Here is an 18,426-nt window from a genome sequence, read left to right as displayed (position 1 = left end):
TTAGTAAATCAGTAATGAAAAATGAAACGTTAGTACCAACTTAAAAAAAAAAAAGAATTATAAATGTATCCTATGGACAGTATACCAACAGATCAGACAACTTAGATGAAATGGGCTTATTTGTAGAGAGATACAAATTACTGAAACTGATTAAAGAAGAAATAGAAAATTGGAATAGGCCTATCATGGGTAGTAGCAATCAAAATAGTAATTTAAAAACTTCTGACAAAGGAAATCCCAGGATCAGATGGCCTCACTGGTGAATTCTACCAAACATTCAAAGAAGAATTAATATCATCCGTTCTGAAATTCTTCTGAAAAAAAAATGAGGAAACACTTCTCGACTCATTCTGTGAAAGCAGTATTATTGCCCTAATGTCAACACAAGGCAAAGACATAACAAGAAAAACAAGCTACTTACCAATATTCATTATAAATATGTATATGAAAACTATAAACAAAATACAAGCAAGGCAAACCCAGAAACATAAAAAGAGTTATACTGACCAGGTGACACTTTTTTCAGGAATGCAAGGGTGACTTAATATCAGAAAATAAATTAATGTCGTACACCATGTTAACAGAATAAAAGGAGAAGGTTATATTGCAATAGATGAAGAAAAAGCATTTGGAAAAATTTTTACACATTTTCTTATTAAAAACACTCAACAAGCTAGGAATAGAAGAGAACCTCTAAAACCTGATAAAGGGTATCTATGGGGAAAAAAAAAGCCTTTAACGATTCTTAATAGGGAATGTTTTTCCCTTCAATAAGGAATGAGATAAGAATTTTTTCTTTTACCACTTTTTACCACTTTTATTTAACATTGTACTAGATATTCTAGGTGAAGAAAAGAAATAAGAGAAATCCAGATTATAAAGTAAGAACTAAATTATCTCTTTGCAGATACCATGATCTTATATATAAAATATCCCTATAAAATCATCAAAAAACTATTAAAACTTATAAATAAATTCAAAAGGCTGTAGGGTACAAAATAAATATGCAAAAATCAATTGTATTTCTATATGTTATGGGGAAACATGTTTAAAAATGGAAACTTGTTGCATGTTTGTAGTCCTAATTTTTAGGAGGCTGAGGTGGGAGGATCACTGAGCCCAGGAGTTCAAGACAAGCCTGACCAACATAGTGAGAGACCCCATCTCAAAATACAGGCAGAGAAGAAGGAAGAGAGGAGGAGGAGAAGAAAAAATAATTAAGAAAATAATTCCACTTAAAGAATAAAATTTATGCAATATATGCTTTGTGCTGAATTGAACTTTGGAAATACAAAGATGAACATGGGCAAAAATATTTGTGGATTTTATCTCTATTTAATCTCAGATTATTAAAAGAACCCTACAATTCAACAAGAAAAAGATCACTAGCTCAATTTAAAAATAGGTTGAAGAGTTGAATAGAATTTCTCCAAAGAAGATCTACAGATGGACAACCACTACATGAAAATATGCTAAACATTAAGCAGTTATCAGGGAAATGAAAATCAAATTCACAATGAGATACCACTTTGTGCCCATTAGGATAGCTATTAAAAACAAACAAAAAAGGAAAATAGCAGTGCTGGCATGTTTGTAGAGAATCCTTGTACATGGATGGTGGAAATATAAACTGCTGAAATCTCTGTGCAGGTGTAAAAAATTTTGGTGGTTCCTCATTAAGATAAACAGACTTACCATGTAACTCAGAAATTCTACTCCTAGGTATGTACCATGAAAGTAGAAATCAGAAACTCAAAGAGATATTTGAAAGCCAGTGATCTTTATTCATAATAACCAAAACATGGAAACAGTCCAGTTGATCATCAGCAGATGAATGAATAAACAAAATGTATTATATACATACAATGGAATACTATTCACCCATAAAAAGGAAGTTCTGATACATGATATAACATGTAATTGAGATAAACCAGTTACAAACAGTCACATATTGTCTGTTTCTTCTCTTATAAGGTATTTTGAACAGTCAAATATATAGAGACAGAAAGTAGCTTAGAGATTACCAGCGGCAGGAAGGTGAAGAAAATGAGGTGTTATTATTTAATAGTCAAAGAGTTTCTGTTTGAGATGATGAAAAATTTTTAGAAATAGTGGTGATGGTTGTACAGTATCAATGTAATTAACACTTTTGGATTATAAACATAAAAGGGAATTTAAATGTTTTTAAAAAGATGAACAGGACATGATTTCTGTGCTCAAAGAGCTTATTAACTAGTTGGAAAGGGTGAGGGAGAGATTGACATTGATAGCTAAGAGTATTAAAATGCAAAATGTGGCAAGTAGCCACTCAACTAGCACCCAACTCCGGGGTCACAAAGAGTGGTTATTTATGGAGTAATGTTAACTAGGCAGCATAGAGCAGGTAGCCAACATCCAGGACTATGGAATAGAGCAAGGCTTGGTTTCAAGTTCCAGCCAAGGAATGTACCCATTGTGTAACATTGCACAAGTTATTTAATGTCTTAACACCTCACCTTCCTCACTGAAAAGTGTATCTATTTCCTAGAAACCTTACCTAGATGATACAGGTGAGATGTTTAGCCCAGAATCTGGTTTAGCCATTATTATTATTGATTTAGTGGTGGTTTGCTTTTTCCTTGTTAATGATGAATCAGAATGAATTTAGATAGAAATCAAGTCTGCAAAAGCAATAAACAGATTCAAAGCCTGAAATAAAACTTAAACTTCTGAATCTGGAAGACAAAGGGACATAGGATGGAAAGGTGGGGTGAAGAGTTGAAGGATAAAACCAAGGAAAGAACAGCAGGGAGCAGACCAGAGAGCCTGGGAGGAGAATTTGAGGAAGTCTGAATGACTAGTGGGAGGAGTGGACCTGGCTGACAGGAAACTCAGTGGAACTAGTGGTTTTGACATCTCTCTGTAGCTCTGTTTTCATAAAAGTTCCCACTTGTTCTGGAAAAGGGAGTAATGGCGATGAGGAAAGGGAAGCAAATGCTCAAATTGTCCATGTGACCTTTCTCCCACCATCTTCTTTCTAGAATTCTGAATCCTAAGGTTTTTTTTTTTTTTTTATGTCAATCAATGGTCTGAGATCTGAGCACAGCGACACTCTCCTCTGCTCAGACAGTGTGGCAATGGACATTCTCCCTATGTATTAATGGGGGCGTCTCCCCTTCTAAGGAGCAGCCAGCCTGAGCAGTGAGTGAGTAGAAGAAAGTTACAAGTGGCAGAGCAGAGTGGTCAGTTTTACACGTACCACTTTTTTTAACTGGTGATTGAATCCAGGGGCATCTCCAGCATCCCCCTACTCCCTCTTTTGAGTCAGGGTTCCACCAGGCTGTACTGTAACTTGGGATCATCCTGTCTCAACCTCTTAAGTCACTGAGATTACAGACATGCGTCACTATACACAGCTACACATATCACTTTTTAAAAATCATCATTGTCATTGGTAAGAGCTGTGTCTGGTGGTTAGTCAGTGGATATTCTTTAGTTTTAGAAATTGAAAGAAGAAAAATACTGCTTAAGGAATACTTCTTACCAGGATTCACTGTTCTTTAGAAAAAGAAGGAGATAAAGCAAAAACAAAGGCCATCAAAAGTAGATAGATGGTGGCTAGATCTTTGGTGGGAGAGGGTGTTTGAAGTTATTGTAGGAAATGGTTGAACTCACAAGTGCACCTAAAATAGTATCTGTCTCACACATAGATACTATTTTTCAAATGTATGACAATTCTCTTATTAGTAAAGAGAAAATTAATTAAAAAAAATCAACTTGGGAATTAAGGATTCACCTATATTTAAGCAAAATCTTTAAGAAAGCCAAGCTCTGGAACCAGGCCTTCATGGGTATGTGAGGAGTTCAATTACATAGGACCCTGGGTTCAGGAGGGACCCCACCCTTGGAGCTTCATGAAACTTTAACTTTGAATTTGTGCTTTGTGAGTGATGCTCACAATGGTCCAGTGGAATATATGCCAGGGTTTTAAAGCCTTGTTGATGTGCTGTCTCACTTCTAGATACCTTTCGGGGAAGTGTCCTCCATCAGCCTCTCCCTAAACCTAGCCTGGTGACCACTGCCATCTCCATCTTCAGAGGGGTGTTGGACACAAGTGGGGAAGAGTCAGGGTCATTCACAGGCTGTGTCTGCATTCCCTTTGAGAGTATCTCTAACTCGCGTCCTGCGTGGGCGAGGGAAAGGGTTCCTGTGGAGGAATGGACTGGCTCTGATATAAAAACTGTGAAATTTATATATCAGAAGTATAAGACAGAAGGCAAGAATATTTTAAGAGCAGGGCTGTGACCAGTTGGGCTGTCCAGAAGGGTCTGGCTCTAACAAAGGAAGAAACCCCCGCTTGCTTTATTTATATTGGTACAGATCAAAAGCGACTGGTAGAAGCTTCTTTGAGAAAAATAAGATAGGGGTTGGGGTAAGCAGGCCATTTGGTTCTGGTGGGTCACTCCCATCTCCACTGAGCAGTGAGCTAACACAGGATACCACATGACTCAGGTGTTCTCAAACAGTGGATATCTGACTGTGAGTTCCTAAGGCCAGGCATTCCTGATTAATGGCTCAAACTTCACCTGGTTCTCATACCAGTCATGGATGGCTTCCTGCAAGTATCCTGGTTCTGAGGGAGAAGAACATTAAATACTCAGGAGAAAAAAAAAAAAAAGCAAAAAAAACACCATGACAGGTGCAGAAACAGATGCAGAAGAAACAAAACAGCTTTCTCTTGCTTTCTGAACAAGGAGCCCTATATGGCCACTTAGCACTGGATGCCATAAGTTTTGTAGCTAGCCTAAGAGCTTTTTACTCAGTGTGGTCCCAGGACCAGTAGCACTGGTATTACTTGTAGGTTTATTAGAAATAGAGAATCCCCAGCTCCATTCGGACCTAAATCAGAATTTGCTTTTTTAACAGTATCTCTGGGTGATTCACATCACATTAAAGTTTGAGAAGCAAATCACACTCTGGGATTTAATAACCGATTAGATGATGTCTTCAGTTCTAGCCCCAGTTGTTTTATCTTTGTTAAATGTGTTGTCCTTTTCTCTGACATAAAGCAATCACTGTTCATATTAGAAGGTGAGATAAAGAGGTCAGAAAACTGGCCAGTATGGAACACTGAGCCCCAAGCTTTGCCAACTCTGTTGCTTGGAATTATATTTCCCCTGTTCTATACCCTTGGGTTCAAGGCTTAGTATCTTTCCTAGCAATGCTGAGAGCCTTATGATGGGAACAGCGGCCAGCTTAAAATAACCTGCAGCTCTCCTAGAAATTGGTTTGACCTTTATTTGCATAAGCCTTCAGACTGTGCCAGCATTCTCTGGGAGACTGGAAAGCAGCGCTTACCTTTCCTTCTTGTCAGTGCTGGTTTTTGAGCTCACATGAGGGTTACTTGATATGGTGTGGTTTAGTAACTTTTCAGGTCCTAGGCAAAATGTTTGTAGAAAGCAGCCCACATGAATAGAAGTGGACCCCTAAGCCTTCCTCCCCACCCCGCAGGTCTTCCCTGGGCATAAGTACCTGTTCCAGCCAGAGCTGGTGGGAAGGTGAGAGCTGAGTCGATGCTTCTGTTCAATGACAGTGAGTGCTGAGGCAGGTTTCCCTTCCAGGAATGGAGAAAGGGGAGCAGTCTGTCTTTGGACTTGTGTCTTTGACATGGAAGCCTAATTGGTCATGTACTAAGAAGAATGGGTTGTTGAGGGAACTAATGGTAGTGTGCCCTGTTCAAAGTCATACCTGTTGATCTAGCCTGGGGATCTAGCCTGAGGAGAGCTCAGGATTTTTACAAAATTAAGCAGCAAAATAAGTCATCTTAATGGTATCAAAGTGGAAGGCATGCCTTCAGGGAATGTGCAAAAGGAGGATGTATTAGAAATTAGCATTTGATTTTTCACATTTAAAAATGTGAAAGAATAAAATCCTTCACTAATATGTAAAATGGAGACTGGTCCCAGCTTCCTTGGTTGGTCCTTAAGTCAGACAGTACTATATGAGATCCCCTGAAAAAAGAGCAGGAATTTCACAATATGGGTCTCTTCTCTGACATAGCAACTGCATGGATATAACTTATAAATGTATATAATTAGAGTGAAAGAGAAAGAAACTGACACTGGTTTGTGAGTAAGAGCTCTGTGCTACTAGATTTTTACCGATGAGGTATAAGGCCCCCAGCTCAAGAAGCACAGGGACTGAATTTTAGGCCCAGCTCTCTGAATTACCCTGAGCCCTCATAAGCCAGGCTTAGTTTCTTCCCTTCCCTCCTTCGTTCCCTCCTTTCCTCCTTCCCTCCCTCCCTTTCTTTCTTTTTTCTTTTCTTTTTTCTTTTCTTTCTTTCTTTCTTTCTTTCTTTCTTTCTTTCTTTCTTTCTTTCTTTCTTTCTTTCCTTCCTTCCTTCCTTCCTTCCTTCCTTCCTTCCTTCCTTCCTTCCTTCCTTCCTCTCTCTCTCTCTCTCTCTCTCTCTCTCTCTCTTTCTTTCTCTTTCTTTCTTTCTTTCTTTCTTTCTTTCTTTCTTTCTTTCTTTCTTTCTTTCTTTCTTTCTTTCTTTCTTTCTTTCTTTCTTTCTCTCATCTCTCTCTCTTTCCTCCCTTCCTTCCTTTTCAGTATTGAAGACAATCCAAGGCGTCTACCACTGAGCCACTAGTCTGAATGACTAGTGGGGGGAGTGGACCTGGCTGACAGGAAACTCAGTGGAACTAGTGGTTTTGACATCTCTCTGTAGCTCTGTTTTCATAAAAGTTCCCACTTGTTCTGGAAAAGGGAGTAATGGGGATGAGAAAAAGGAAGCAAATGCTCAAATTGTCTACCACTGAGCCACACCCCAAGCCTTTTGTAAGATTTATTTTGAGACAGGGTCTCACTAGTGCCCAAGGCTGACCTTCAACTTGCAATGCTTTTGCCTCAGCCTCCTGAGTAGCTGGGACTCCAGTCAGGTTTCATTTCTTAATGGAAAGTAGTGCTGCTTCAGTTAGTGGTCTGTTTCTTTTCCTGGAATCCCAACATGTTTTCTGAGGGTTTCTAAGGATGTCTCAGGAAAAACTGTAGCTCTCTGCAGATTTCGTAACACCTCAGCTTTCATTAACAACTCCTTACCTTCCCAAACTAACTTTGGACTTCTACTCCATTCTGCTAGAGTTCAAGGCTGCAGATGACCCACTGGTCAGCTTTCTGCTTTCTGTTGCAAAAAAGCTAATGGTCAAGTGTAAGATTATCATAAAGGAAAGCTAAGTGTATTAGAAAAGTTCCTAGTTATTTAAATGAATATCTGTACCTGCTAAATGACAATGACTGAAGGTTCCCCAGGAATGTTTGCTTATCTGTAAAGACACTTCCCTCTGAGGTTTCTAGTATAAAAAATTCATCTCTTAAATAAGGATATTCTGTTTAATTTTAGTAATCCTTTTTGAGAGAGGCTTGGTCCTATAATTCCTTGTGCATATCGAAACTGTAAATAATCTTATCATTTGAAATAAATCTCCTTAATGTGCATGTTATAATTGAATTCATCTCTAATTAATGTATTATTACCTGTGGCAAAGGTACATTAGCTTCTGTTCTCTGATTGCCCTTGAACATCACCTTGAGGTTGTAGGAGTGTTGATGAAATCAATAAGGACTGTGAATTGATTTTCAGACACGAGGACCATTACCAGCCTGGCTGCGGACATGTCTCCAGGACCAGCTATTTTCAACAGCACGATGACCATGACCAAGATGCAACACATGAGGGAGTGAGTAGCATGTGGCCTGACCCCTAGCAGAGTGCAGTATTAGAACGTACTGACCAAGTGTGAGACTGAGTCAAGCAGTGCTGTCTTAGTCCCTTTCGGCTGTTAGGACAAATTGCTTGATACTGGATAATTTATAAAAGGCATAAATTTGCTTCTCACAGTTCTGGAGGCAGGGAAGTTCAAGAGCAGGGTGCCAGTGGTTTTCAGGTCTGGTGACGACTGGCTCTCTCTGCTTCCATGATGGTGCCTTGTTGCTGCTCCTTACATAGTGGAGGGTAGAAGGGCAAAAGAGAACTGTGTCCAGACGCACAGAGCAGAAACTTGAGGCAGTGCTGAGCAACAAGACCCACGATCCCATCGGCACCCGCGGCCCCTCCATGGACACCATTCTACCGTGAAGGCCTGGCTTTCTGGGCCTGTGTGGGGCAGCAGCCTTGGGATCACCCTTCCATTGTCTTGATGAATAGCACCTGGCTTCCTTCTCCCCACACAGATCTCCTTGGTGTTCTCTCCCAAACACACTCTTTTATTCTTTACCTGGTCAGGCTGAGAATTTTCCAAATCTTTAAGTTCTCCTTCCCTTTTGATTAAAATTCCATCTTTAATTCATTCCTATCGTCTCACAATCTATTGTTAGCAGTCTAAAGAAATCATGCAACACTTTCAACACTTTGCTTAGAGATTTCTTCTGGTAAATACCCTACTTCATCACTGGCAAGTTTTGCCTTCCAAAATGCTGTAGGACATGGACACAGTTCAGCCAGATTCTTTGCTACTTTATAACAGGGAGAGCCTTTTCTCCAATTTCCCATAACAACATCCTCATTTACCCCCTAGACTGTATCAAAATAGTCTCTACTGTCCATAGTTTCTACCCAGTGTTCTGTTCACAATTAGATCATCTCTAAGAAGACTGAGCTCTTTCCATAGCTTTCCTCTTCCTCCAAGCCCTTGCTAGAATGATACTTCATAGTTTAGCCTCTACCTACCACCTGGTTTCAAAGCTGCATTCATATTTTCAGGTATTTGTTATAGCAACACACCATTGCTTTGTACCAAATTCTCTGTCCTCTTTTGCTGCTATAACAAAATACCTGAGACTGGGTAATTTGCAAACAGTGTAAATTTGTTGTTCACTGGTATGGAGGTTTGGAAGTCCAAGGTCAAGGCATGAGCAGGTTTGCTATCTGGTGAGGGGGTCAGTTTTTGCTTCCAAGATGATACCTTGGAGAGAAGGGCAAAGGGTTCCCCCTAGACCTTTTATAAAGTCTCTAAACCCATTCTTGTAAGATGGAACCCCCATGGCCTAATACACCCCTGAAAGGCTCCACCCCTTAATACTCTTGCATTGGGGATTAAGTTTCAACATGAATTTTGGAAGGAACACAAACAATTTAAACCATTACAGATAGTATTCCATTTGGTCTCCTCAAAAATACAGTTGAACTCCCTACATGCAACAGTGGATGGAAGAAGCAAAAGATCTCGGGAAAAGCACAAGTTCCAAGGAAGAGATACTTGTCCTCCTAGTCCAACATCTCACATACAACCCATGTTCTCTAGATCAGAGGTTGGCAAACTTTCCCTGTAAAGGAATAAACTGTAAATATTTAAGGATCTGCAGGCCTATGATTTGTCACAATTACTCAACTCTGCTGTTGTAACACAAAAGCAGCCGTGGGCAATATGTAAATAAATGTACATGATTATGCTTCAGAAAAATGTTACTTTGAGGCTGATATGTGAATTCCATATAATTTTCAGGTATCACGAAATATTCCTATTTAATTTTTTTTTTTGTGGTACTGGTAATTGAACCCAGAGCCTTGTGTGTAGTTGTCAAGAGTTCTACCACTGATCTACACCCCCAGCCTCACCCCTTTTTTTCAACCATTTGAAAATGTAAAAATAATTCTTAGCTTGTAGGAGGTACAAAAACAGATGGTGGGCCAGATTTGGCCTGGAGGCTGTATACTTTGCCAGCCCCTACTATACATGTTCCAACTCAGGAGTTTCTCTCTAAAATCTACTACCCATATTGATTCTGATTGAATAATTAGGAAAGTTTGGCAATTATTTTGGTTGATTTGCATTTACATTGACCTTGCAATATAACATATTGTCATTCAGGCTATTGTTTGAAAGCAAAGGAGAAAAAAATAATGCTGAAAATTATTTCCAAACCTAAAACTTTTAATAGGTTTAGACACTTATTGTTTTCAAGCCCTGCCTATTATCACAGTGGTCTTACATGGTTACCATGGCAACAAGTGATTCCCAGAAATTGGAAGTAAGGGATTTTGGAATAATCTTTCCCATCTCTACTTACCTCCACTGCTTCTTGCTAGGACAAGATAATGCAGAAGGACTTACTAATCTTCCAGTTGATAATCTTTGAAGAGAACAAAAGCAGCTCACTTATTTCATCCTTAAAAAGTTAATAATATGGTGTCATATTTTTGATCTAAGATTTCATTACTTTTGCAGAGTACGCAATGTTCCATTTGCTAGCACTTTATAAGATGTTCTAAGTAATTAAAATGAAAGTAGTTTTGCCAAAATAAATGACCAAGATGCATTCTAGTTATTTTATCCCTGGTATATTTTTTTTTCCTTATTGCTTGACTGAATCTGACCAAGTATTTTCTGGCTCATTTTTTTAATGTGGACCAATATAGTCTGGGCTTCTTTCATGCCAATGGGCTTACTTCTTTAGAAGAATAACCTGCTGTCCCCTTATAATCCCATATCATGAGGCTCTATGACATTCCAGAAAAGACAAAAAGGAAATTGAGGCTGCAGAGCTGTGTATCTTTTGTGCATGTTGTATCTCCTTAGTGCCTAAGATTTAGAACACAGCCAGAGAAAGAAGACTTTGCTGTTCTTTCACTGCAGTGATATACTGCATGCTCAGTGTGTTAGTTAGCTTTCAATCATTGTGACAAAGCACCTGAGAAAATCAACTTTAGGGAGGAAAAATTCATCCTTGGCTCAGTAACAGAGGGTTTGTTCATGGTTGACTGGCTCCATTGCTTTTAAACCTGTGGTGATGCAGAACATCAGGTGGGGTGCACATGGTGGAACAAAGCTACTCAGCTCATTGTGGCTAGGAGAGAGAGAATGAGGGGGTTAGGGGAAGAGATTGGGACAGGATATACACAAGGACACACCCTCAGTAATCTACTTCCTTAAAGTAGACCTTACCTTAGGCTTCCACCACCTCCCAATAGTGCCACCAACTGAAAACCAAGCCTTCAATTCATAAGTTGTTGGAGGAATTCCAGATCTAAACTATAACATTCGCACTGTGGACAGCAAATGCAGGGATGCAAAGAAGACCAATGACTGACATTTGTCCCTAAAGAGATCATAATGTTAAGAAACTACAAAACTTTAAGTGTAAAAGGTTAAACGACAATCAGTGGTTATGTAATATGAAATTATGGTTAACAGAAGTTCCCACGTGGGACGATGATCATGTACCAAACAGAACAAACAGATGGTGAGAGCTCAAAGGTTAGAAAGGGAAGTCAGGAGCCTTCTGGGAGTAGTGGAAACTTGACATTGACCTTCATAGAGGAATAGGATTTGGAAAGAATGGAGGAGAAGCGGAAGTCAGCAGATTTGTAATCAAAGACTTGGCTTCACTAATAAATGACTTCCTGACCTTTGGCGAGTGATTTTTCCAAGATTCAGTTTCCTCCTCTGCAAAATAGTAATATTATTGCCACAGCAGAATCCTTGGGAAGCAGATGCAGAGATGAAGGTTAATATAGGAGGAGGGGTTTTGAGAGAGTGCTCATGTAGCTGATACCTGTAAAAGGAGGGGGAAGGAAGCAGACTGGCCACGGGGAATCAAGCTGTGATACGGCTTCAGTGGGAGTCTCTAATGGCCCTATAGGGAGCTCTGAAGCTGGGTGGCCCTACAGAACTGTCCTGAGTTGGGGCGAGAGGGTGAAAACCTAAGTCACTCAGACATTGGGTGTAGGCCACTTCAGGAAAGGGACCGTAACTGAGCAAGACTTTCTCTTCAGCCATAGCTGAAATACAATCTCCAATGGTAGCCCTGGCATCTGGGGACTAGCAGCAAGGTCTTCTTGTGATGAGTAAGTGATGAACACGTGTAAGTGATGCATACAGGTGGCAATTTAAATGAATCAAATAGACTTGACACATTGCTAAGGAGTTAAGATAGCTTTTTCCTGCCAAAGGGAAGAGAAGGTAAGGAATGTATATAGGGGATAATGATTATATCAGGTTAATTGTGTTAATTTTAAAAATATGAAAAATGTCAAGCTTATAGAAAAGTTAAAGAGCATGATGAACACTTATACATCTTTCACCTAGCTTTACCAATTGATAACATTTTGCCACTTTCGTGTGATCTCTCTTTATATCTGTGTATATAATATATACTTATGAATTATTATTATTATTATTACTGAATCATTTGAGAACAAACTTTGTGCAACATGTTTTTCATCCTAAATATTTAAATGTGTGATTCTTAAGAGCAAGGTCTTCTCTTATATAACCACAGTACCATGATTAAATTTGGTAAATTCAATAGGTACGTACTGATGTTAAATGCACCAATCCATATTCAAATTTTTTCTTTTATTGTCCCCACAGCATCCATAATAGCAGTTGTTTTCATGATCTGGGATACAAACCAGGATCATATGTGGCATTCGGTGGTAGTGTGCCTTTGTTGTCATTTATTCAGGAACAGTTCTTCAGTCATTCTTTGTCTTTCATGACATTGACATTTTGAAGAGTATAGGCAGTTGTTTTCTTTGTGTTTCCTTATCATAGATCCAGGTAGCACTTTTATTATGGTGTTATGTACCAGCAATGTTGTATGACCTTCTGAAATTTAAAAATTTAATTCTGGAAGGGTTCAGATATATACAAAAGTACTAATTAAGTATAATTAACCACCATGGACTCATCGACCCAACTAGCTCAACACTTGTCAACCCATGACCAGTCCAGTTTTTCTATACTTCACCTGTTCTCCCATATTACTTTAAAGAAAGTTCTGTTTATCATATCTTTTATTCATTATTATTCAGTAAATATGCAAATATGTTCTTTGACATTTTCCCCTGATGTCCATTAAACATCTCAAATTCCAGATGTACAAAACTGAACTGAATTTCTATGTCACACCTCTCCACTACAGACTTCTCCCATCTTTATATAAGCAAAGGTAAGATCTAGGTAAGAACACATGTTGCGGCTTAGCAATCAGTGCCTGTCAAGGCTTATTAGTGTTGGTGGTTTACGGGCATAGTCATTTCCTATTGGAGAGAGCAAAACTCTGTGAGAAAGCTGGGGAACAACACATCTGGGGATCATACTTCCATCCTTCATCAAGTTCTTTCAGCTGGGGCACTCTGGGGCTTAGCAAGTATTTGTAGATGCACTGTTAGCCATGGACTAGAACTGAGCATAGTGGTCATGGGGGAAGGTGCAGCAGACTGACTGCTGGGTTTTATATACTACTTACTGCTGACTAGCACGTGTCCTTGTAAGAGTTAATCAACCTCTTTGTGCCCAGATTTCTCATCTATAAAGTGGGGCTAATAATGGTTCCTACCTCACAGAGTTGTTTTTAGGGTGAGTTGAGAAAATGTGTGCAATGCACTAAGCAGGGTTATATCACATAGTAAATACTTAATAAGTATCAACAATTTATAATAAATGCTTAGTATCTGCAGCTGCTTCCTTTCAAAAAGCCCCAAGCCAAACTTCTGAAGGTGTTGCCGTGTGTTAGTAGCTAAGAGATGTTTTATACCTGAGGGTATCTGTGGGTGAAGAAGGTGTTTGTGAAGACACTTATACAGTAATTTTTAGCACAAAAAAAAAAAAAAAAAAAAAAAAAAAAAAAAAAAAGGAGAACCAATGCCAGTTCTGGGAAAATATCAGAAAGTTGTTGAATATAAAAGCCAACCATTTACCATCCTCCAACACTTGGCTTCCTGTCATGGCCACTTCTTACTCCTGTGGGCAGACCACTCCACAAATAAATGTCCCTGCTGAGGACAGGAGGCTCTTAGCTCACAGTTGTTAGGTGGTATCAGTCAAAGTCATTGAAATGTAGGCAGAATGACAAGGAATCAGTATTGAGTTCCTTTCCAACTGAGTAGTTCCCATGTACACTGAAAGAGAGGTTGCTGCTTAAAGATGGGTGGATGGATAGATGGATGGTTGGATGGATGGATAGATGGACAGATGGATGGGTCTTTGTGGTTTAATGGGCCTCTTGAAATCTCTACTCTCAGTACTTGGTTTCTGATTTTCTGTTGAAGTTTTTAGTTTTTTTGTTTTGTTTTGTTTTGTTTTGTTTTTAACCACCACAAGTTTGGATTCAAGTCCAGGCCTGCATCCAGGTCCCCACTGAGGCTAAGAAGGAAGTCCTGTGGAATGACAGCCGGGTAGCTCTCAGCTCTGAGGAGAGTAAGTGGCACTCTGTCACCTAGAGACTGATTTTTTAACTCACACATGCCAAGACAATGTATTATGCCATGAAGGGCTTGTTAAATCCGAATGAAAAGTTCCCTCAGCCTCAGCTTTACCTGTCTCCGTGCTTTTATTAGTTAATGTCTCAGGCCTGACTTCTTAAAGTGTGCTCCATCACCAGCAGTACTGACATCACCTGGGAATTTGGGAGACATGCAGACTCTTAGCCTCCTGACTCAGAATCTGCATTTTAATAAACTCTGGAGATTTATATACACTTTAAAGTTGGAGAAGCATTGACCAATAGGGCTTTCCCCCTGGGGAGACATATTTTGCCAAAGCGTGAACTGAAATCAGTCTTAATAAAATTCAGTACTACATAGAATAGATTTATATATTTGTGTTGTAAAGGCTCCAAAGGCTCTAAGTTTTTAAGCTTTGAAAAACTTACTTGCTTTCCATTTAAATAAGGAAGGTACTATTTATATACAGTAAAACTTGCCTTTTTATTATTTAGTTCTATGAATATTGGCAAAGCATCACTTTTATTTATATAAAATATAAAATTCTAATAAAACTCACCTTTTAGTACATAATTTCATCAGTTTGACAAGTGCAAATAGTTATATAACCACAGCACAACCAAGATTACAGAGCAGTTCTTTCTTCCCTCAAAATCACTCGTGTTACCCCTTATAGTCAGCTTCTCCGTCATGCACTGCCCCTGGCATCTTTGATCTGTTTTCTGTCCCTTTAGTTTTTCCTTTTCCAGAATGTCATATAAGTGGAACTATCATAGCATGACAGACGCCAATAGTAATTGGATAGCCATGTGGATAGGGATCTAGATCTATGGATGGTCGTGTATTGGACCCTTGTTGTAACAAGGTAAATCAGGTTTTGAGTTGAAGGCCCAGCTGCCTCACTGGCAGCTATCCTTAAAGTTGCTGGCTCCACTAAGAGTCTGATGTTTAAAGAACTTGCTATCTAGGGAAGTTTAAGGCTAAACTGTCGGTCTCACTGTCAAGGACTTGTCAGGATTTTGCAGTGGCTGAGAGGTGTTGGTGCCTGGGAACAACAGGGGTGCTGTGGCCTTCACTGTCATGCTCAATTGAGATTATTAGGGACTGAATCCACCACAACAAGACTCAGCCTGGGAATGGGAAGCCATGAAGAAGGCCTGAGGGTCTGGGAAGCTTCTGAGCCCATTTTTTGAGTTTGAAGTTGATGGTAGGAAAAGCATTTGGTTCCTGAGAAATTTTCTAATTACAGTAATACAACTCTAAATCACCTTCATATTGCCATTTCATATAGAGAGCACAGGAAAACCAAAATACTTGTCTGCAGGAATGTATGTCTTTGCCTTTACAATTATACATATGTTAGGCCGCTTAAAATTGTCCTTAAAAAACTCTAGACTTTGTTGTTGTTGTTTTAAATATTTTTTCCCTTCCATTTTGTTTTGGATAGTTTCTATTGCTATGTCTTCAGATTTACTATTTTTTTCTTCCACTGTTAATCTTATTTAATATTATTAAATGTATTAATATTAATATTAATTATTAATATTATTTAAAATTAATATTTAATATGTGTGTGTGCATGCACATGCATTCATTTTTAAATAGGCTATTTTCAGGGCAGTGTTAGGTTCATAGCAAAATTGAGTGGAACAATCATTGTATTTTTCATCTTGAACATTTTAATTTTCATCTCTAGACGTTTGACTTGAGAGTGTGTGTGTGTGTGTGTGTGTGTGTGTGTGTGTGTACTTCCTGCCTCTCCTTAACATGTTTAATTTTTTTTAGCTATTTCAACAAGTAGAATACAGTTATACTAATTATTTTAGTTTCCTTGACTTTATGAATTTTACCTTGTTTGGGTGCAAGATATTTTTGTGTTCCAATAAGTAGTCTGGATCTTGATTTTAGGATAGAGTTACTTGGAAATAGTTTGTTACTTTGGGGGGTCTTACTTTTGAGCTTCGTTATATGAAACTAGGGCAAAATTTAGGCTAAAGATGATTGTTTCTCACTACTAAGGCAAGACCCTTCAGTGTACACTATCCAGAGGCCAACGAATTATCAGTTTTACCAGATTGGCAGGAGTGAAGGTGTCAAGAGGTACCATTCTTGGCCCTGTGAGCTCTGAGTGCTATTCTCTAACCTTTTCAGGTCTCCTTCCCTCACCTCAGTAATTCCCTCACAGGCACGTGCTGATCTCTGCTTGGCTGAATCCCTACTCTCTGTTACCTATACACAAGTTTATTGGTTTCTTTTTTTTTTCAAAATATTTTGAACTTGTTTTTGATTTTATTACTTTTATCTACTAATTCTGCAACATATTTTCATGGGTTCAAAGTCAAATATACAAGAAAAACATACATAAAGAGACTAGCTTCTATCCTTGATCCCTCACCCTCTTCCCTCCTTCCGTCTTTACAGCTGAGTGGGCATGGCAGAGCAAAGCTGCTCACCTTATGGTGACTGGGAAGCTGAGGGAGGAAGCAGCAAGGGGCTGGGGCCCACTCCCCTCACCTGGGTCCTAACCTCCTGTAGTTTCCACCACCTTGCAACAGTCATTCAAATGTTGAGTTCATCAATAACTAATCCCCTGATGAGGTCAGGGCCCTCATGACCTAGTCATTTCCTAAAAGCCCCACCTCTGAACTTTGCTACATCGGGGACCAAGTGTTGAACGCATGAGCTTCTGGGGACATTTCAGGTCCGAACCATAACAATTCCCACGTGGCATTGCTTCTGCTGTCACAGGCGTTTCATATATGATCTCTATTGGGGACGATGAGAACTGAGGGAGACCATGAGTAAGCAGAGCAGAGGAGGGGGATCAGGAGGAGGAAGCGGGAGAGAAAGGGGAGGCGCTGGGGAGTGAAATTGACCAAGTTATGTTATGTGTATGTACAAATGTATCACAGTGAATCCCACTACTATGTAGAATCATGATGCACCAATGAATTTTCTTTTTAAAAGATGAGAAGCTGTCTAGCTCCCTAGTATGTTTAACAGGCTACACTCATCAACTTGACTGTGTCAATATGGTTGGTAAGTGCTTGCCCCATAGGATGCTTGAAACTGGTTTCTGTGTTTTGTGTGTGTGTGTCATAGCCAGATGGCACTCAGTAATCGTGTCTGCAGAGCCTTCCTTGTTGTGACTGCAGAGCTTTGCTGAGTGCTGAGAGGCTGGGGTGAGTTCCTGGCAATCTCAGTGTTGAACTTCCATGTCAGCTGTCCGAGAGGTCTTAACAAGGTCAGAAAACAGCCCTGGCAGAGTGCTGAGATAAGGGCTGAGGCAAACTATTTAAAGGCTGCAGAAGGTACAAGGAGGGTTTGACTTCATTGTTACTGAGGTCACTTGGTTCAGTCTTGGGTAGCTGACTTACAAGTTCTTGAGATTTTTTTCTTTTACTTTTAATCACAAAAAGACCTTGCCCAAGGGAGGTTAAATTGAAGATGAGAAGTCCATGACCTTTATTGTCCTTCTCATTAGCTTGATACAGTTCAAGCTGCAATAGCAATCACTTGTAAAAATAATAGTGGAGCATTACATTTGCTAGAAAGTTAAACATGAAAGTGTCCCAAGGTTTGATAGTATCAACTCAGATTCTTAACCAAACCAAAGTCACTGCAATTTTTATGTGGATGGAAGATTGCTTTCAGTATTGTCCTCTGTGCAGGGAATGCGCTAAGCCAGACACCTTCTGTTCCATGTGGTTCTCACCTTATACTTGTGAAATGGGCAGGTTCCCCATTTTGCATGTAAAGATGTTGTGTTTCAGTAGGCTACAAAAGCTTCCCTCTGTCAGCAATTTGTAAGTAGCAAGTCTACATTTCCAAATAGAAGTCTGAATAATTCTGATTAAAAACCAGTGCGATAAGCTTTGCCAGGGTGAAATGGGGACAGTGAGAGCTGGTTGACCCAAAAACCTAGGACCCATTAGGAACTCTGAAGGAGCCTCTAACTACTGCAAGCTGTTTATGTACCTAAAATCTTGCTCTGGAACCTACTTGGTCCCATTTGGTAGTAATAAGTATATGCCAAACCCACTTTAGAAATGAAGAATCTGTGATATAGAAGAGGTTAAGGGGAAACACCCAGGTCCCAAGTTAGCTCTGAGACTAGTCTATCTGCTCTCAAAATTTATGCCTTTTCACATACTTTTCTGTGTTGGTAGATATTTGACATCTGTATTTTGACAGCATCTCATTCATTCAGTCCAGGAGTC

At 39.4% G+C, this 18,426-nt stretch overlaps 1 protein-coding gene across 6 annotated transcripts in view; it reads left to right on the top strand.

Moving 5' to 3' along the window:
- The window catches only part of Nek11 (NIMA related kinase 11), a 330,359-nt gene that overhangs the window by 246,544 nt on the left and 65,389 nt on the right, over nucleotides 1-18,426 (top strand). For 5 of the 6 annotated variants that reach the window (XM_047563256.1, XM_047563254.1, XM_047563255.1 and 2 more), the window contains one exon: nucleotides 7,622-7,718. In XM_047563256.1, coding sequence (XP_047419212.1) covers nucleotides 7,622-7,718 — 97 coding nt within the window. Of the gene's footprint in view, nucleotides 1-7,621; nucleotides 7,719-9,159; nucleotides 9,374-18,426 lie in introns of those variants that run through there. The other variant, XM_047563257.1, reaches the window with a different exon arrangement.

This window comes from Sciurus carolinensis, chromosome 9 (genome assembly GCF_902686445.1).
Source record: "Sciurus carolinensis chromosome 9, mSciCar1.2, whole genome shotgun sequence".
Lineage (NCBI taxonomy): Eukaryota > Metazoa > Chordata > Mammalia > Rodentia > Sciuridae > Sciurus > Sciurus carolinensis.
The sequence above is the reverse complement of the archived record's forward strand: the minus strand, read 5'-3'. Positions and strand labels throughout refer to the sequence as shown.